The sequence below is a fragment of the Rhincodon typus genome, chromosome 7 (assembly GCF_021869965.1).
Source record: "Rhincodon typus isolate 14 chromosome 7, sRhiTyp1.1, whole genome shotgun sequence".
Taxonomy (NCBI): Eukaryota; Metazoa; Chordata; class Chondrichthyes; order Orectolobiformes; family Rhincodontidae; genus Rhincodon; species Rhincodon typus.
This window is the reverse complement of record NC_063338.1, coordinates 82,099,554-82,119,472: the sequence shown is the minus strand read 5'-3', so window position 1 is coordinate 82,119,472 and position 19,919 is coordinate 82,099,554. Positions and strand designations below refer to the sequence as shown.

The window sequence follows — 19,919 nt, the reverse complement described above, 5'->3', positions numbered from 1 at the left end:
GACTCCAGCATCGGCAGTTCTCACTATCTCGTCTTCTATTCATTGTCCCCTCCCGTATTACCCAGCTTACCCTTAAATGAATCTGTGTGACTCACCTGAACCATTCCAATAGGAAGCAAATTCCACATTCTCACCACTCTCTGAGTAAGGCAGATTCTCCTGAATTCCCCACCGGATTTATTGACGACACTTGTTATTTATTCGAAGATCATTTGCTTCGCTATACCTGACGTTGCTTACTCTCTTCACAGAAACCGTACGTTTGCAAAATTCCTGGTTGCACCAAAAGGTATACAGACCCCAGCTCCCTTCGGAAACACGTGAAGACTGTCCATGGGCCAGATGCCCATGTGACAAAAAAGCAACGCAATGACACTCATCCCAGACCCCCACCCCCCAAGGAACCCAGTGACCATGATGTCGCCATCGGGCCTGGGAATAGAGGGGCTGAGGAAAAAGTCGAAGCAAACAGCACCAGTGGGAGCCTGGATGACTGCCTGCAAGTAAAAACCATCAAAACAGAAAATTCCATGGTAAGACCAAGAACTATTGGCAAGAGTAGTAAAGCAATAGCTAACGACAAATAGCAGGGAATATCACAGCAATTAACTACAAAACCCTAATAGAATTGGATTTGCCAAAGCCAATATTATACACTCTAGAGAGGGACCACTTGGTCCATGCATATTAATAAACATTAATCCATGAAGAAAATATGTTCAGTAAATATATTTTTTGGCAGTAACACCACCTGAAAAAAGTCAATTATTTTTCATTAACAAGATTGGGAGTCATGTAACTTATTGCTACTATTCAACATCAAATTGACACATTGCTTCCAGCTCTTTCAACCTCCAATTTCTACGCTGTATGAAATGTCAGACAGGGTTCTGAAGAAGTCTTACCAGACTCGAAATGTTAATTCAGCTTCTCTTTCCACAGATGCTTTCAGGCCTGCTGAGTTACTCCACCACTTTCTGTTTTATCCTTTTAGGAAAAAATACGTCTGTCGTACAAGACAGCTTTATTTCTTGCTGCCAAGGTGCATGTTTCAGCCTATATTCAAGCATATAACTCAACTACCCATTTTTCAGTTAATAACTGCAAGTTTAGGTCTATAATGTATGAGGAACTGGCCCCAATTTTTCAGCTCAGACATATAAAGTAAGGGTTATACCCACTTGATATGTCAGTACCAGGCGTTGTGGGGCGTGTTGCCAATTGGATGCATGTGAAAGTAAGGCACACCCACACAGAATGGACCATCCTTGGCACCCAATGAAAGAAATTAATCCTCTGCACCAACACAGACACTCCATATTTATAATCTATGTATAAGTTGACTCCTTTTTTGTCAGAGGGATCTTTTGAAGCTTTGAAATTGGACTGGATATTCAGGTCATTGTTCTGATAATAATCCTGTCAAAGTGGTCATTTTTGTTTTTTTGTTTTGGTGATAATCAAACACAGGAGCCAGAAAGATGTCAGCACTGCTTCCTGATCCCATGGCTCCTGTGAAGAACAAAAAGGCCTTTTGTCTTTCAGCCCAGGCCAGTTGCTGCCTCCAGCTGGATCTTTTATTGGAGGTTGCCTGGGTGTTGGGTTCAAGCTGTTGACTTTTCGACATGTCTCAAAACGGATGCCCCATCAAATGGCTGAAAAGCAAATAAGGTGAACAAGGAACTAGATTCCTTCCACACTATGTGAATCGCCCAGCAGGCAGCTAATCTGGACACAGACATACCACCCCTTCATCAGGGCACGCCTCTTAAATACCAGGATCCTTGTGCAGGAGTAGAGACCTGGATAAGGAGGCATTCCCTGCTTCCTGTGTATTCAGGAGGGTCATTAGGCCATTCAAATGATCAAAGCAAGGGAGGAAAAGTTATTTTTTTTTACCAAAAACAAAATGCTGGAAATTGGGAATAAAAACAAAAAAATGCTGGAGAAAGTCAGCAAGTCAGGCTGTATTTTTGCAGAGAAGCAGAGTTAATATTTCAGGTCAATGACCTTTCATCAGCACTATACAGTTAAGAGTATTGTCAAATTTGACTGAGTTTCTTTAGCAGGGAACTGTGCTGAAGATATAGCAGTATTGATCTGGGGTTTATGCATTTCTCTTCAAAAAACACGAGTGTGAAATTAACCAACCATGCCTCTGTACTAACCTACTAACAGTGGTCTCCTCCTTTTCTTCTACTGCTGACATCCATTCTGTTGCTATGCTTGCTGCTTCAATATCCTTTCCTTCCTGACTGTACCTTCCTAAGGACAGTCGGTACTAAGGTGAGTAAAGGTTTACTTTATCTATCATCTCTCTTGCTTTACATCTATACCGAACCTGTTTCATTATAATCAACAACACTTGTAAATTACCCTGCATCAATGGCACTTAAGTAGGATAAATAGGCAGCATTTTAAAAATTGTTTAACATTTGCAATCTGTGATAGCTGAAGAGTATTAGTAAAGAAAAAAGATTTAAAACAGGTTTAAATACTTCTGTGAGATAGAGCACTTTTAGATTTATTTAAAGAACCGTAAGAAATAAGTATAATTTGATATATTGCTTTGGGAGGAAACAAAATGGGGAGCAGTTAGAATTAAAGTATATTTATGGGTCACATGATCTGAACAATCTATAGTAATAGAGTTTGGAAACATGAAATTATGCTTTACCCCACTTATAAAATTCTCCTTATCAATCATAACTAAATATAGAACCCATTCCCACTGTTTGGAGCACATTATATAAACACCAATGGTACAAGATTGTGCAGTGCCTATTTATAAATGAGTTGACTTGTGGATAAAAAGGCCTATTCATAGCCGTCAAGTCGAGATTTGCAGACTAGGGTTGTAACTTCTCCCATTCAGCAACATAAGTGTAATACAGTTTATGTCTGTTTTAAATAACTATCAACAGGAAATCTATTTTTAATAAGAGGAAGATGCATGGAGACACACAGCATAGAAGGAAGACATTTAGTCCATCGTGCCTTTCTTTGAGAGACTGCAATAATTAAGAGAAAAGTCTTTACCCACCACAAGGTTAAAGTGGATGACATATAAAGAACAGGCCACTTAGCCCTCCAAGCCAGCTCCACCATTCAATAAGATCATGGCTGACCTGATTTTAACCTCAATATGACATTCCTCTATATTCCTGATATTCTTTCATCCCTTTGGCAATCTATCTACCTGTACTTTTAAAATATTGAAAGATTCTGCATCCTCTGCCTTTTGAGGAAGGGAATTCCAAAGACACAATATCCTGTGAATGAATTTAAAAAGATTGGGAGAAAGGAATTGAGGAAGGATATGTTGAGGCCAATGAACAGGGTAGCAGAAGGCTCGTGTGGGACATAAAACACTGATAGGCTGAATGGCCTGTTTCAATACTGCAAATACCTTGTAGATACCTCACAAAGGAGTAAAGCCTCAGAAATTTTCATCAAATTGTCATTGCTGAAATTCAGTCATTTGTTTGATGTAAATTAATCATTACATATAAATGTCACTAAATGCATTCCAGATCTGGTAGACACAAAGCCTTTAAACACCAATTGATGCTCATTGACCCCAACCCTAATGCTTACGTTTTCATAGCAAAGGCCAATTTCAGGGACATCAAACTCATGATTTTTTCTTTATTCATTCACGCCAGATGGCAGTTAATATTCATTCACATTAGAACATAGAACAGTACAGCACAGTACAGGCCCTTCAGCCCATGATGTTGTGCCGAACTTTTACCCTAATCCTAAGGTCTATCTAACCTCCACCCCTACCTTATACTATCATCCATATGCCTATCTAATTGCCGCTTAAATGCCCCTAATGAGGCCAACTCCACTACCCTCTCCGACAATGCATTCCACACCCCTACCACTCTCTGAGTAAAGAACCTACCTCTGACGTCTCCCCTATATCTACCTCCACTCACTTTAAAACTATGCCCCCTCGTAATAGCTACCTCCACCCTAGGAAAAGTCTCTGGCTGTCTACTCTATCTATACCTCTGATCATTTTGTACACCTCTATCAAGTCACCTCTCATCCTTCGTCATTCTAAAGAGAAAAACCCTAGCTCTCTCAACCTTTCCTCGTAAGACCTTCCCTCCATTCCAGGCAACATCCTGGTAAATCTTCTCTGCACCTTTTCCAATGCCTCCACATCTTTCCTGTAATGAGACGACCAGAACTGGACATAATACTCCAGATGTGGCCGAACCAGGCTTTTGTATAGCTGGAGCATAACTTCACGGCTCTTGAACTCAATCCCTCTATTAATGAAAGCTAACACACCATACGCCTTCTTAACAACTCTATCTACCTGGGTGGCACCTTTCAGGGAACTGTGAACATGAACCCCAAGATCCCTCTGCTCCTCCACACTGCTAAGAATCTTTCCGTTAACCCTGTATTCTGCTTTCAAGTTTGTCCTTCCAAAATGAATCACCTCACACTTTTCAGGGTTAAACTCCATCTGCCACTTCTCAGCTCAGCTATGCATCCTATCAATGTCCCTTTGTAACCTAGAACAGCCCTCCGCACTGTCCACTACGCGACCCACCTTCATATCGTCCGCGAACTTGCTAATCCACCCTTCCACTCCTTCATCCAAATCATTTACAAAAATCACAAATAGAAGAGGACCCAGGACAGATCCTTGTGGTACACCACTCGTAACTGAGCACCATGTTGAATATTTTCCGTCCACTACCACCCTTTGTCTTCTAAGGGTCAGCCAATTTTAAATCCAATTTGCCACATTTCCCCCTATCCCATGCCTCCTTACCTTCTGCATGAGCCTATCATGGGGAACCTTATCAAACGCCTTACTTAAACCCATGTATACCACATCCACTGCTCTACCTTCATCCACGTGTTTGGTCACCTCTTCAAAGAATTCAATAAGGTTTGTGAGGCATGATCTACCCCTCAAATCCATGCTGACTATCACAAATCCAACTGTGCCTTTCCAAGTGATCTTAAATCCTATCTCTGAGCCCTTTCCAATAATTTCCCAACCACTGATGTAAGATTAACTGGCCTGTAATTTCCGGGGGTTATCCCTATTCCGTTTTTTGAACAAGGGAATGATGTTTGCCTCTCTCCAATGTTCCGGCACTATACCTGTGGACAGTGAGGACGAAAAGATCATCGCCAAAGGCCCTGTGACCTCTTCCCTCGCTTCCCATAGAATCCTTGGATAAATCTCATCAGGCCCGGGGGACTTACCTATCTTCAACTTCCTCAAAATTCCTAGCACATCTTCCTGACTAACATCGACCTCCTCTAGCCTACCAGCCTGTTTCACACTGTCCTCCTCTACAACTAGGTCCCTCTGAGTTGTGAATACCAAAGAAAAGTATTCATTAAGGACCTCTCCCATCTCTTTAGGCTCCATGCACAAATTCCCTTTCCGATCCTTGATCGACCCTACCCTTTCTCTGGTCATTCTCTTATTCCTCACGTACGTGTAAAAAGGCTTGGAGTTTTCCTCGATCCTATCTGCCAAGGTTTTCTCATGCCCCCTTAGAGCTCTCCTAAGCCCTTTCTTCATCTCATTCCTGGATAACTTATATCCCTCTAGAGCCTTTTCGGTTCCTTGTTTCCTAAACTTACATAAGCACCCTTCTTCCTCTTAACCAGACGTTTGACCTCTCTTAAGAACCAAGGCTCCCTCACTCGACCACATCTTCCCTGCCTGCTAGGGACAGAGCACATGCAGTATGCATTCCTTAAACAATCTCCACATTTCAATAGTGCTCTTTTCTGACAGCATCTGTTCCCAATTTATGTTACCTGTTCTTGCCTAACAGAATTGTAATTACCCTTCCCCCAATTATAAACCTTATCCTGCTGTATGTACCTATCCTTTTCCATGACTATTGTAAAAGTAACAAAGTTATGGTCGCTACCACCAAAATGCTCTCCTACCAACAGGTCTAACAGTTGGCCCAGTTCATTGCCAAGCACCAAATCCAAAGTGGCCTCTCCTCGTGTTGGTCTATCTACATTGCTGTGGGTCTGGACCCACATGTAGTGCAGACCAGGGTAGGATGGCAGTTTCCTTCCCTAAAGGACATTAGTGAACCAGCCACCTTCTGTAAATCCAAATACACCACATCCACCTCCTTATTGACTCTGCTTGTAATATCCTCAAAAACTCTTCCAGGTTTGTCAAACCCAATTTCCCCATCATAAATCCAACCATACAATTGTTTCTGAAATATTGAATAAATATATCCTTTATAGTAGATTATAGTATTTCCTTGCTATTAACATCAGGCTAATAAGTTTGTTTTTCAATGCTTTCTCTGTCCTTCCTTAAACAATGGGGTTACATTTGCAACCATCACATCTATAAGGTATCATTGCAGAATGAACAGAATTTTGAAAGCTGATCCCAAATCATCCACTATCTCTATAGCCATCCGTTCTAATTCTCTAAAGTGAAGGTCATTGAGTGGCAAGCATTTGTCAATGTTCAGTCCCATTCATTTCTCCAACACTAATTTACTAATATTAATTTGCTTCCGTTGCACACTGTCAGTAGCTGGCTCTTAATTATTACAGGGAGACATCTTAAGCCTTCCTCTGTGAAAGCTGACTCAAAGTACTTATTTAGCTTCTCTGACATTTCTTTATGTTGTATTATAAATTTCTGTGTATTAGACCCAGATTTGTCTTTGCTACCCATTTCCTGTTTTGTTCCTTGCCAATTTACATTCATTTTCTAATCCCTGTTCCTTTATCAATTTTTCATCCATTCTTTGCTAATTTCTAAGGTTCTCTCAGTCTTCGAGCTCACAATTTATTTTGGCAACTTTACCAACCTCCTCCTTTGATCTAATATTACCTTTGATTTTCTTTGTTAGCTATGGCTCTCTCACTTTTCCTGTTTGGTATTTTTGCATTGGAGGAATGTAGGTTTTTTTGAAAACCAAGCATTAAGTCTTTAAATGCTAACTATTCCCTATCTAACATCAAACCTTATGATACATTTTCCAATCCACCGCAGCCAACTTCCTCCTCATATCTTTATAATTGTCCTTGTTTAGATTTGAGCCCCTTGCTTCAGATTGAACTACATCTTTTTCAAAGGTTTTGGAAAATTCTGTTGTACAATGTCACTTTTCTGTAAAAGCTCTTTTAGAATGCGATTATTCATAGCCCTTTCTCACTGCATATAACACCTAAAACAGCCTGTGCCGAAGTGGGTTTCTAAGCTATCTCCTGATACAGTTGTTTTCGAATGTTATCTTGAATACATTCCAGGAATTCTTCCTCCACAGCATCGTGCTCATTAGATTTACCCAGCCTGGATGTAGATTGAAGACACCCATAATTATTGCACTCTCCTTGCTAAGTGCAACTCTAGAACATAGAACTGCACAGCACAGGAACGGGCCCTTCGGTCCACGATGTAGTGCCAAACATGATGCCAAATTAAACTAATCCCTTTTCCCTGCCCTTGATCAAAATCCCTCCGTTCCTTGCATATTCATGTGCTTATCTGAAACTCCCTTATAAGTCCCTATCATATTTGCCTCCACCATCACCCCTGGCAGTGCGTTCCAGATTCCTCCTACTCTCTGTGTAAAAAAACTTGCCCCTCACATCTCCTTTGAACTTTGCCCCTTTCACCTTAACCATGGCTCCTAGTGTCAAACACTATAACTGTGGGAAAAAGATTCTGACTGTCAACCCTATCTATGTGTCTCATAATTTTATAGACTTCTACCAAATCTCCCCTCAGCCTCTGTTGGTCCAGAGAAAACATCCCAAGTTTTTCTAGCCTTTCCTTTTTGTTCATACCATCTAATCCAAGCAGTATCCTGGTAAATGTGTCTACACTATCTGCAAAGCCTCCACAACTGTCCTGTAATGTGGTGACCAGGATTGAATGCAATACTCCAATTTCCTGAATTATACTGTGGCCAACTTTACCACTGCTGTTTTGTAGTCTATAAATCTCTCCTGCCAATCTTTGCTGCCCCTTACTGCTTCATTGCTCCACCCAAACTAGTTCTGCATTCTGTTCTTCCAATGAGACTTCCTTCATTCCTTATTATCAGCGCAACCCCATCTCCGTTTCCTTTCTTCCGATTCCTCCTAAATGTCAAATATTGTTTAGTATTCAGCCCCCAGTTTGGACACCCTGTAGCCCTGTTTTCATAATGCTAATTAAATCATATGTTTTTACTTCTACAAATGCCATCAATTCACCTATCTGATTGTGAATGCTGCATGCATCAAAGACATTTTAATCTGTCTTTTTAAACACTATTCTGGTTGATTCTAGAATTCATTTCTGCTGCTTTATATTTTCTATTTTCCATAATCTGCTTTCTTTTCGTTCTGCCTGAATGTCCTGTTAGGCTACCATCTGCCTGAGCTACTCTGGACCTTCTCTAACAGCACCAGCAAGATACCCATCGAGGATATTAGTCCCAGTCCTGCTAAGATGTAACCCATTCTCCTTGTACAGGCCCACGTGCCCCAGAACCAGTCCCAGAAATCAAAAAATCTCCCTCTTGCACCTTTTCTCCAGCCACGTGTTCATCCACTCAATCTTCCTTTTTCTATAACACTGGGAACAATCCTCAAATTCCTGTCTTAGAATTAATGGCGTTCAGTCTCTTGCCAAGCTCCTTCAATGTAACTTTCAGGACTTCATTCCTATTTCCATCTGTGTCATTGCTGCCAATGTGGACCACAAGCTCTGATCTAAGAGCTTTCATGGGCTTGAGATTACGGAGCTGGTCTCTTAAAAAGCATATACTATACTGATGGCTCAACAGGCTATGTCTCTGAGCTGTGTGGTCCAGCAGGGTGCCTCCTTCAGTTCTCAATGTGTATCAAGTTAGCTGAGGGCAACTTTTAAATCTTCAAATAAGAACGGGAGTTCTCTTTGATTGGCAAAGAGGAAAAGCAACCAAGGTACTTGCTGTTCGTCACGGTACAGTGACTTGAACCGCATGCGAAGACAGGATCTGTTTTATAGATGCAATGTCCTTCACAATTTGAGAAGCAAAGATAGTAGTCACTGTGAAAATTCACCAAATGTAAAATGCTCCGTAGGAAAGTTAATTGAGGGTAAGTCATTACTTAGAATCACCTCAGAAGCAGAAAGGGAAAAAAAAATTAAAATATTTGTTTCTTACACATGTGTGAATATTAAGGTTATAATGCAAATGGTTCTTGTTGTTGTTGAACCTCTGAAAAAATCTATTCTGTTTCACCACAGATGTATCAGTCCAGCCCTGGTGGCCAATCTTCATGCAGCAGTGAACCATCGCCACTTGGCAGCACCAACAACAATGACAGTGGAGTAGAAATGAACATCAACAGTGGAGGTAGCCTGGGAGATTTGACTGCCTTAGATGATTCCCCAATTGTGGACTCCACTGTTTCATCTGGAACTTCAGCAATCAGCCTTCATTTGAGAAAGAACATGACAGCACCCCAAAGACTTGAGCAACTAAAGAAAGAAAAATTGAAGCAGGTTAGAGACATTCCTTCATGGGCAAACCCGGTGCCACCAGTTAAGAACACCAAGCTGCCTCTCATTCCCATGAATGGTAAGTTGCTGTTTTTCAGTCCTGTCTAGATGGTTCAAGATGTATAAATGGTAACAATCATTAAGTATACATGGAATTTACAGCTCAAAGAATACTCCATTTGACCCAACTGCTTTGTGTCAGTGCTTATGAGACACACAAACCTCTTCCTACCCTACATCATCTACATTCATGGTGGCTCAGTGGTTAGCACTACTGACTCACAGTGCCAGGGACCCAGGTTCGATTCCACCCTCAGGTGACTGTATGGAGTTTACACATTTTCCCTGGGTCTGCATGGGTTTCCTCCCATAGCCCAGAGATGTGCAGGTTAGGTGGATTGGTCATGCTAAATTGCTCATAGTGTCCAGGGAAATGTAGGTTAGGTGGATTAGCCATGGGGAATGCAGGATTACAAGGATATGGTTGGGGGATGGGAGGTCTGGGTGGGATGCTGTTCGGTGTGGACTCAATAGACTGAATGGCCTGCTTCCATGACATTTGGATTGTATTGAATTCTCTTTTCTCTCGTGTAGTTTCACCTTAATCAAGCAGAGATTAATGTGCTTTTTTTTAATGTTTTTTAGGAGTTTCACTGGAGAATTCAACTACTGGTGGTTCCACTGCCGTGTTGCCTAACCCTAGAATAACGGAACTGTCCAACAGTGAGATCACTGTTTTGAATCAACTGAATGAGCGCCGTGACAGTGCCACGAGCACCATCAGTTCGGCCTACACTGTCAGTCGAAGGTCATCTGGCATTTCCCCTTACTTGTCCAGCCGCCGCTCCAGCGAGGCTTCCCACATTGGTGGCCGTCCAAATAACATCAGCTCGGCCGACTCCTATGACCCCATTTCCACGGATCTGTCACGGAGGTCCAGCGAGGTCAGCTACTGTGGTGGCCTGCTCAATCTGACGCCGGCTGAGCAGTACAGGCTGAAGGCTAAGTACGCTGCCGCGACTGGGGGCCCACCTCCAACGCCTCTGCCGAACATGGAGCGCTTAAGCCAGAAGGCGAGAATGTCGCTCCTGGGGGACGGCCCCAATTCTGTGTATGCTCCGTTCCCTCCTCCTGCCTCTCAGAGGCGATGCAGCGACGGCGTTCCACGAGGCTATGGCACAGCAGCTCTCCGCCCTCATGAACTCATTGGCAATACCACCAGGCGGGCGAGTGATCCGGTCAGAAGGACAGCTGTGGATCCCCTGTCTCTTCCCAGGGTCCAGCGCTTCAACAGCATGAACAACATGAACCCACTGCCGTTGCCGCCAGCAATGGACAGGCATCACTACGGCCTCCAAAACCCCACTCGGTCGGATGGAAGCCTCCACAGGTGTGCCTACTCGCCTAGGCCACCCAGCATCAGCGAGAATGTTGTCATGGAGACTGTGGCCGGCGAGATTGACGTCCAAGCCGTGGAGGATGATATAATGCTGCCCGATGACGTGGTGCAGTATATCAACTCTCAGGAAAATCGATTGGCCCAGGATAACAATCCATTGAATTTCACTGGGCAAATGCAGGGTTTCCAAGAAAACTTGAGTGTGCAGAATCAAAACCCGTACGGCCACCGTGGAATGGCAATGGTCGATGGTAACATGAATCAGCCAAGTTCTATGATGACACAGTGCCAGATCAGTCCAGGGAGTCAACCATACCAGGGATCGCCCAACATGAACAAGAACAGCATGCCAGTTCAGTGGAATGAAGTAAGCTCAGGTACAGTCGATGTCATTCCTGATCAGTCGAAGCAGCAGTTCTCTCGGTCAAACCTGGCAGTAGTTCAGCAGAAGCAAATGTTTGACCAGTACCAGAACCTCAACTCCGCTCAGCCCACTGTGCCAATGAATCAGAATGAGATGGCTCTCGCGCAGCAGGGTGTAATGCAAAGAGGTATCGGTGTGAACGGGCAAAGGATGAATTATATGCAACAACAACAGCAGCAACCACAGGCAATGAGCTTGTGCCAGAACGCTAACCAACCTCTCAGCTCGCACCAGACTTTTAATCAGTCCAGCCAAATGCTTAGCCCCAATATTGCCAGCAGGACTCTCAGCCAAACAGCTTGCAGTAATATGCCAGCAAGCAACATGATGGGCTCACCTGTGCCAGCAGGTACTCAAGACTTTAAGCAGATGGCAATGATGCAGAGCAAAGATGCAGCAATCAAAAGCTACGCTCAAGCTCAGCAAGTCCGGGCGCAGATTCATCAGCAAATGGCTGGCACAAACGAGGTGCCAATGATGATGAACGGGTGCCGTTCCAGAGACGCACCAGCGCAAGGCATGCATGTTGCAAGCCAACAGAACTTTGGGCCTCATGTCCAATCTGGCAGAAATCCAGGCCACAGCTCCTTCCCTGCCCATGGAGTTTTAAGTCAAACTAATTCCCAAGTCAGCCCAAACCAGCAGAACTTCAGCCAAGCAGGGTCAAATATCATGAGTTCTGCTGAGCATGACTTAAGTCGTGGAATGATGCAGCCCCATCCACCCCAGGGTTCGAATCCATTAGCAAGACAACATGGTTTAATGAATTCTTTAAACATGCAACAGCAAAGTTATCTGCAAAGCCCACTCCAGATGAACGGCATGAGCCCTGGGCACGGTCAATCCGAAGTAAGCCACAATCAGCCTGGTAATCAACTCTCGATGCAATCGCAACAGTGTAATAACGATGGTTCAAACAGCAACTTGATGTTTTATTCTGGTCAGATCCACATGTATGAACAAAATGGCAACTTCAGTGGCCAAATGGACTGTGCTATTCAGCAACAACAGCGTATGCAAGGTGTCAAAGCTGCAGCAATGGCCTCACCAGGCACCAACCAGGTATCAAGTACAGTAAACTCCCACAGTCTAGACCATGCACAAATAGATTTTGATGCTATCATGGATGATGGTGACCATTCTAGCTTGATGTCAGGCACATTGAGCCCCAGCCTTCTGCAGAACCTCTCTCAAAATTCCTCACGTCTCACAACTCCTCGGAATTCTCTGACTCTGCAGCCCATTCCAGCCGGGTTGACTAATATGGCAATAGGAGACATGAGCTCCATGTTAACTACCTTGGCTGAGGAAAATAAATTTCTTAATATGATGTCTTAAACCCTCAAGAACAGTAAAGAACAATTCCAATTTCAGATTCCAGTAACTTCAAAATATGATGCTTAAAATCAGATTGTCTCAAAATATTAACATTCCTAAAGAGCAATTTTTTTATATAGACTTTGTATTTTAATGTATAAAAAGAAACCTTTATTCTGAAGAAAGAGAATCAGGACATTTTGCAAAGGCTTATATATTTGTGAATAGGGATTTCTTGATGTGTTTTGAAGAAATAGCTGGTGGATTGACATGTTACATCAAGAGGCGTGTTATTTGAAATGGGAATCCTGTTTCTTTTTTGTTACAAAGCACTGATACTGTATACTAGACCAAACAGGCAAGGGCACAAGCCAAACATTGCCCATTTCTTCCTTATAAATAGTAGATATGTGCTTTCTTGTATTTCATTAATGTGAACTCCCCAGTGTATATCAGTTGATTCATTGTCACGGGAAAGTGTTTTAGTTTGGCTGAGCTGAAAGAACAAAAGGTACATTGACAAACACCATCAAAGCCATACTGTATATTGTTTTCTTTTCTGAGTTTAGCTCTTAATTATTCCACATCTATCATTATAAAACCTCATGACAACACAGACTGTATAGTTTGCGGACATTGTAAATGATAAGGCTTCTCTTTAAAATATATGGTACCAAGCTAGGAAAGCCCATATTATAGCATCAAGAAGTGCCTTACTATGTCTTGTTATTTTCAAATAGTGAAGGCGTCCTCAATATACAATACAGCACAGGAGCAGGCCATTTGGCCCATCAAGTCCATACCAGCCCTCTGAACAGCATTCCACCTGGACCCACCCCCTGATCCTATCCCATAACCCTGCATTTCCCATGGCTAATCCACCTAGCCAGCACATCGCTGGATACCATGGTCAATTTCCATGGCCAATCCACCTAACCGGCATATTTTTGACTATGGGAGGAAACCGTAGCACCCAGAGGAAACACACGCAAACACAGGGAAACTGTGCAATCTCCACACAGGCAGCATTGAACCTAGATCCCTGGAGCTGTGAGACAGCAGTGCCTAAGCATTGAGCCACTGCGCCTCCCTTATTTAGACCCATCACTTTTGCCCATATGTGATTCTGTCCCTCTGTTTGCCTCCCGTTCATATGTCGATCAAGATACATCTTAAACATTGCTAACGTGCCTGTTTCCAGCACCTCTACTAGCAGTGCACCCACCACCCTCTGTGTAAAAAACATTCCCTGCACTTCTCCCCTCAACTTTCCCCCTCTCACATTGAACCTGTGCCCTCTTGTAGCTTACCTTTCTACCCTGGGAAAAAGCCTCTGACTATCCACCCTATATATGTCCCTCATAATTATGTATCGGATCACCCCTCAGTCTCCTCAGTTTGAGATATTTTGGAAGCAGTTTCCAGCAATATGCTTGTAATATGGCAATGCTATTGGTACTGTGCTAGTTAACATGCAGTGTTTAATGAAAATAGTTTCTATATGTGTGAGAATTATTGTGAAAGATATGCAAAACATCTTTTCAATATATATGAGCTAAAATGTGTTCTTTGTTGTGCATTCTTAGTGCATAAAGCATCTCATGTAAAGAAATTTTAAACATTGTACAACCATTCCAGCCTGTAAATATACAACATGTTTAAAACTGTGTTTTGAATAAGAGCACCAAGCTGACTATTTTTGATCAACTTGTAGCCTGGACGTTTCCTGTAACCAATTCCTCTCAGCACACAAAATAGATCTAGTGATCTAAATGTATATACACTTTTTGTACAATAACAAACTTTTCTTTAATAAAAAGCAATGTTGAATGTACATAAGTTTTCATATTTTTTCAGAGTGTAAGAAGACTGGGTCTCTAAGTGTCCAAATACAGATTGGCAGTATTGGCTAATAGTTACTCAGTTTGAGGTAAGACGTTTTTCTTTTCAGTCAGTAGGATGGAAACTCAGTTTGGCACCTCCACAAAGGTCAATACCCTTAACAATACTAAGATCATAGAACAATAGAGCACGGAATGAGGCCATTTTGCCCAATGTCCTTTGGTGGAGCCATCCTATTAATCCACCCTGCCATTCTTTCCCTGTTGCCTACAGAAGTTTCTCTGCAGATTGTTTATCCACTTACAGTTTGAAGATTGTGCATTGTGAAACCCCTAGTGTAAAAATTTATTTCATTATGTCACCCATGGCTCTTTTGTTAATTTAATTCTATGTCCCGCAAATAGTTTCTCTTGTTTTACTCTATTAAAAAATGTCCTTACTGTGAACAGTATGATTCAAACTGGCGCCGACACTGGTGGTCTCTTTGCGAGCTCCCTACAGCAGATCTTATTCTAACATTTCTTATAACTGTTCTGTATTTTTCTCTGTCTAAGCACCCAATGATCTGTATGTCCTTGTTTGCTATAATCTGCCTGTACTGCTCACAAAAATTGTACTTGGGTACATGTGTCTACAATAAATCAAATCAAATCACTTATCAAACCTCCCTTAATTTTCACTGCTGAAAGGAGGACAACCCCAGTTTCTCAAAGTTCGTCACCCCATATATCTGTCCACAGCACCTTCTATAAAGCCTTGACAATCTTCTAGATTTGACCACATCACACTATCCAAGGCCAAGCCAATTTTATGAGCTGAACTGATGGTAAAAGTTGGACTGATCAGTTTGCAGTGTGAAACCTGGCTGAATAGACCACTTTTATTTTTCACTTTGATTACTGTGGCATTAAGCTTCCAAGCATATTCTTAAGAGGCTACCAATGTCCTTCAAAGAAATGGATGTCAAAGTTTCTGTCATCGAAGAGAGACATGAGTGATATTTCACTAGACAAACACAATTGCAATGATTGTGTCACAAGCAGAAAGAAAAATTCATCCAGTTTTTTTCTCAGAAATCCACTTACAGACACTCAAACCTCAGTGAAGAGTCAGCTCTATTTCTATTCTAAAGCTTCTTGCTCAGCTGGCACAGTTATAATTGGTTTCCTTTAAGTAATTTTCATTCACTAGATGCTATTTACATCAGTTAATAACTCTGAGACCCTTAAAACAGGCTGCTAACTTAGCTCACTATTGCTTAACTTGGGCTCCCTAAACTCATGTCTTTGGTACATCGTAACATATCCATCTCATAACCCAATGGCCTTCTGCTTTTGGAGCTAGCTTCCAAGCAACATATAAACACCTGCAACATATAAACACCTGAGGATTTCTCCCCTGACCTGACTGCTTAGAGTCTGTTCATAACGCTTCTACAGTTATGGGCCTCTTTCCCTGAATGAATTTGCTTCTGGCTTTTTTTCTCTCACTCTCTCTGTCTCTCTCACACTCTTTCTCTCTATATCTTCCTGTCTCCCTCTCATTCTTTCACACTTTCTCTTTCTCACACTCTCTCTAATGAGAGAGTAGACCTATGATATGGTAGGGCCATGGCAAATTACCTTCATTGTAATGGTTAGAAGCTGCTGTTGGAATATAAGGAAGATGAAGTTTTTAAATGACGAAGTAGACAAAGTGTCAACATACAGACTGATGTAAGATGGTGTTCTTGGCAGTGAAGTTCAGTGTTTATTCTGAATGGAAGGTCTGGTATGTGTAACACACTCCAGCTGCAAAGATCCATGGTGGGAGAGTTTCCGATTGTCAGCCACTGGGACCACGGGACAGTTATGTTGGTCTTGGGCCACAACAACGGAACTACAGAACAGAACTAATTAATTGACCTTCCTTAGTCACTGCTGTTAATTTAGTCTCCAAATATTACTGTTTTGAAGTTCACAAATGGTGTCATCTGCAATTGGCCAAGCAGTCCGCCTACTCTTGTGGGAGTGGGAGTGATTGCTACATGTCTAAGATATTCAATATTTTACACTTGCTCACACGTAAAAATTCCACAGGGACAAAGAAGTTCTGATATTTCCAAGCACAGCATTGAAATCAACACAATGTGAACCACAAAACCTAGTGCATTTCCATACTTAGTGGTATGGATAATCCACTTTGGGAATAATTGGCTATTCTAAGGCAAATTGTGCCTCAAATTAAGCTGAAAGATAGTAAGCAGCTCCTTATTCAATTTTTAAGATGTCATCGAATACTTTCAACTGTACCTGTTAGTGGCCTTGCACCCAAAAACATAACTTTTTTTTGGAGCATCCTTGAATCATGCAAATGAACACAATCAATGGAAACTCATTATTATTTCACCATAAGGATATTCTTGGTTTTGTAAGTTTTGCAGGTCTTGTTTCTTACATAATGTTTCTAAAAGTAACATAAAAGATTACTGTAAAGTCAGGTTGCACTGAATAAAACATAATACGTAAAGTTCCATGATCTCCTGTACCAGATTTGCTGATTTCAGTCCAATTCCACCAAAAACGATTGCATAATTGACCAGAAACACCTGGCAAACATTTAAAAATTGAGTCATAAGACTGGAATAGTTAACAAGGCCTAAATTGCAATTAAATTGTAGTTGGTTATCTGCACTCAAAGCCTGTTTGACACGATATTACCGTATTCTGGGGAATAGTCAGAACGTCTGGTAGTGGATGTAACCAGAATTTAATCCTAAAATAACCTAATGGGGAGCTTATTTAAAAACACTGTGGAGTAAGGAGCTTTCCTTCGTCCCATTCTCACACATCTCTTCCCTCCCCCCATCACCTTTCCTTATTTCCATCTCCACCACCCTTCCAAACAACCCCCACCCCAGGCATCTCAGGCTTCTATTTCCTTTTACACTAGGTATCCATTTCCGCCAGCTCTCCCCTTCCGAGCAAAACCCCACCCAATTCTCCCAGGCATCTTCTCCTCACATCTCCCCCTACTCTCACATGTCCAGGGTCTCAGCAAACCTCAAGCTAAATAGGGTCTCTTGGGAAATGGTTTGGGAAGCACTGTGCTTACATGGTCTACTCCTATTCCCATATACAACTCACCTGTAGTTCAAGTCTTGATTTGTGCATTTGTAATCTCGTACTCAACTATTCCAATATGAAGAAGGGTCATTGGACCTGAAACATTAATTTTGCTTTCTTTCCACAGATGCTGCCAGATCTTCTGAGTTTCTCCAGCAATTTCCATTTTTATTGCAATGCACCCATGCTCACGCTGTCTTCTTCCATAATCTTCCAAAATTCTTCTGCCCCGATCCTAATCTCTACCGAGTCTAATTCAGCCATTACCACTTTGGCCACTGAGCCACATATATCCCACGTCCACCAACATCACAGTTATAAAATTCTTATCATCAATCCTTTTTTAAGCTTTTTATCATTTAGAAAGTACCCTGTTCTTTTTGTTTACATCCAAAGTTAACTCACAGTTAATCCATTTTTCACAATTCTCTCCATTTATTAACCCACCTATAATGTTAAAGTAATTAGTAAACCCAAGAATAGCTGAGATATATATGTTTGCAGAATACCCTATTCTGCCAATTACTTACCTCCACAATGTTACACAGAAACATAGAAAATAGGTGCAGGAGTAGACCATTCAGCCCTTCGAGCCTGCGCCACCATTAAGTATGATCATGGCTGATCATGCAATTTCAGTATCCCACTCCTGCCCTCTCTCCATAGCCCTTGATCCCTTTAGCTGCAAGGACCACGTTCAGCTGCCTCTTGAATATATCTAATGAACTGACCCTGATAGCTTTTTGTGGGAGAGAATTCCACAACTCTCTGAGTGAAGAAATTGTTCCTCATCTCAGCCCTGAATGGCTTAACCCATATTCTGAGACTGTGACCCCTAGTTCTGCACTTCCTCCACATCAGTAACATTCTTCCCACACCTAGCCTGCCTAGTCAGGATTTTATATGTTTCTATAAGAACCTCCTTCATTCATGTAAATTCCAGCGAGTACAGTCATAGTCGATCCAGTCTTTCCTCATAAGTCAGTCCTGTCATCCCAGGAATCAGTCTAGTGAACATTTGCTGGACTCTTATAGTAAGAATGTCCTTCCTCGGACTAGGAGACCAAAACTAAACACAATACTCAAGGTGTGGCCTCACCAAGGCCCTGTATAACTGTAGCAACACATCCCAACTCCGATACTCAAACGCTCTCACTATGAAGGTCAGCATGCCATTCGCTTTCCTCACTGCCTGCTGCACCTGCATGCTAACCTTCAGCAGCTGCTCCACCATGACACTCTGATCTCGTTGCACCTCGTCTTTTCCTAAACTACCACCATTCAGATAATAATCTACCTACCTGCCCCAGTGAATGTTCTTCGTCTTTGACTCACGCCACACAACCAACCTCCTAACCAGGTCAATAATAATCTTGATCTCTGACATATTTCACTCCTACAACCCTCCAAGAGCTCTGTGTTCCACCAACTCTTATTCCACCTGCTACTTCATTTGCTCTATCATTGACAACAGTCTAGGTGTTCAGTTAGAGTTATACAGATTTACAGTGCAACAAAGGTCCCTTTGGACCATCACATTTGTGCCTGTCATAAACCAACTACCTAACTGTTCTAATCCCATCTTCCAGCACGTGGTCCATAGCCTTGTATGTCCTGTCATTGCAAGTGCACATCTAAGGCTTCTTAATTAGGGCTTCTTTCTCTACTGCCCTTATAGCCAGTCAGTTCCACATTCTCACCAACCTCTGGGTGAAAATGTTTTTCCTCACATCTCTTATAAATCTATGACCCTTACCTTAAATCTATGACCCATTGGTCATTGTTCTCTCCTTCAAGGAGAAGATTTCTTCCAATCTGCGCTATCTACGCCCCTCATAATTTTATATATCTCAATTGTGTACCCCTTCAATCTCTTCTGCTCAAAGGAAAATGGCCCAATCTATCCAATCTCTGTTCATAACTGAAACTCCCCAGCCTAGGCAGCGTCCTGGTAAGTCTCCTAGCTGTTGGTCTAACCAATGTTTTAAATAGTTCCAGCATAACCATCTTGCTCTTAAACTCTATTCCTTGCCTAATGAAGTCAAGTATCCCATATGACGTCTTAACCACTTTATCCACCTGTCCTGATACCTTAAGGGTCTGCTGGACGTACACAACAAGATCCCCCTGATCCTCAGTGCTTCCCAGGGTCCTACTGTTTATCATGTGTTCCCTTGTCTTGTTTGTCCTGCCCAAGTTCTTCACATGAAGAGATAGTAGGAACTGCAGATGCTGGAGAATCCGAGACAACAAGGTGCAGGGCTGGATGAACACAGCAGGCCAAGCAGCATCATAGGAGCAGAGAGGCTGCTTGGCCTGCTG

The 19,919-nt window shown here is 42.2% G+C and overlaps 1 protein-coding gene across 1 annotated transcript in view; it reads left to right on the top strand.

Moving 5' to 3' along the window:
- LOC109927471 (zinc finger protein GLI2-like) overlaps positions 1-13,504 on the top strand; it is a 372,063-nt gene extending 358,559 nt beyond the window's left edge. The window contains exons 13-15 of the mRNA XM_048599255.1: positions 240-533; positions 9,257-9,590; positions 10,157-13,504. Coding sequence (XP_048455212.1) covers positions 240-533; positions 9,257-9,590; positions 10,157-12,672 — 3,144 coding nt within the window. The 3' untranslated portion in view covers positions 12,673-13,504. The remainder of the gene's footprint in view (positions 1-239; positions 534-9,256; positions 9,591-10,156) is intronic.
- The last annotated feature ends 6,415 nt before the right edge of the window (positions 13,505-19,919 follow it).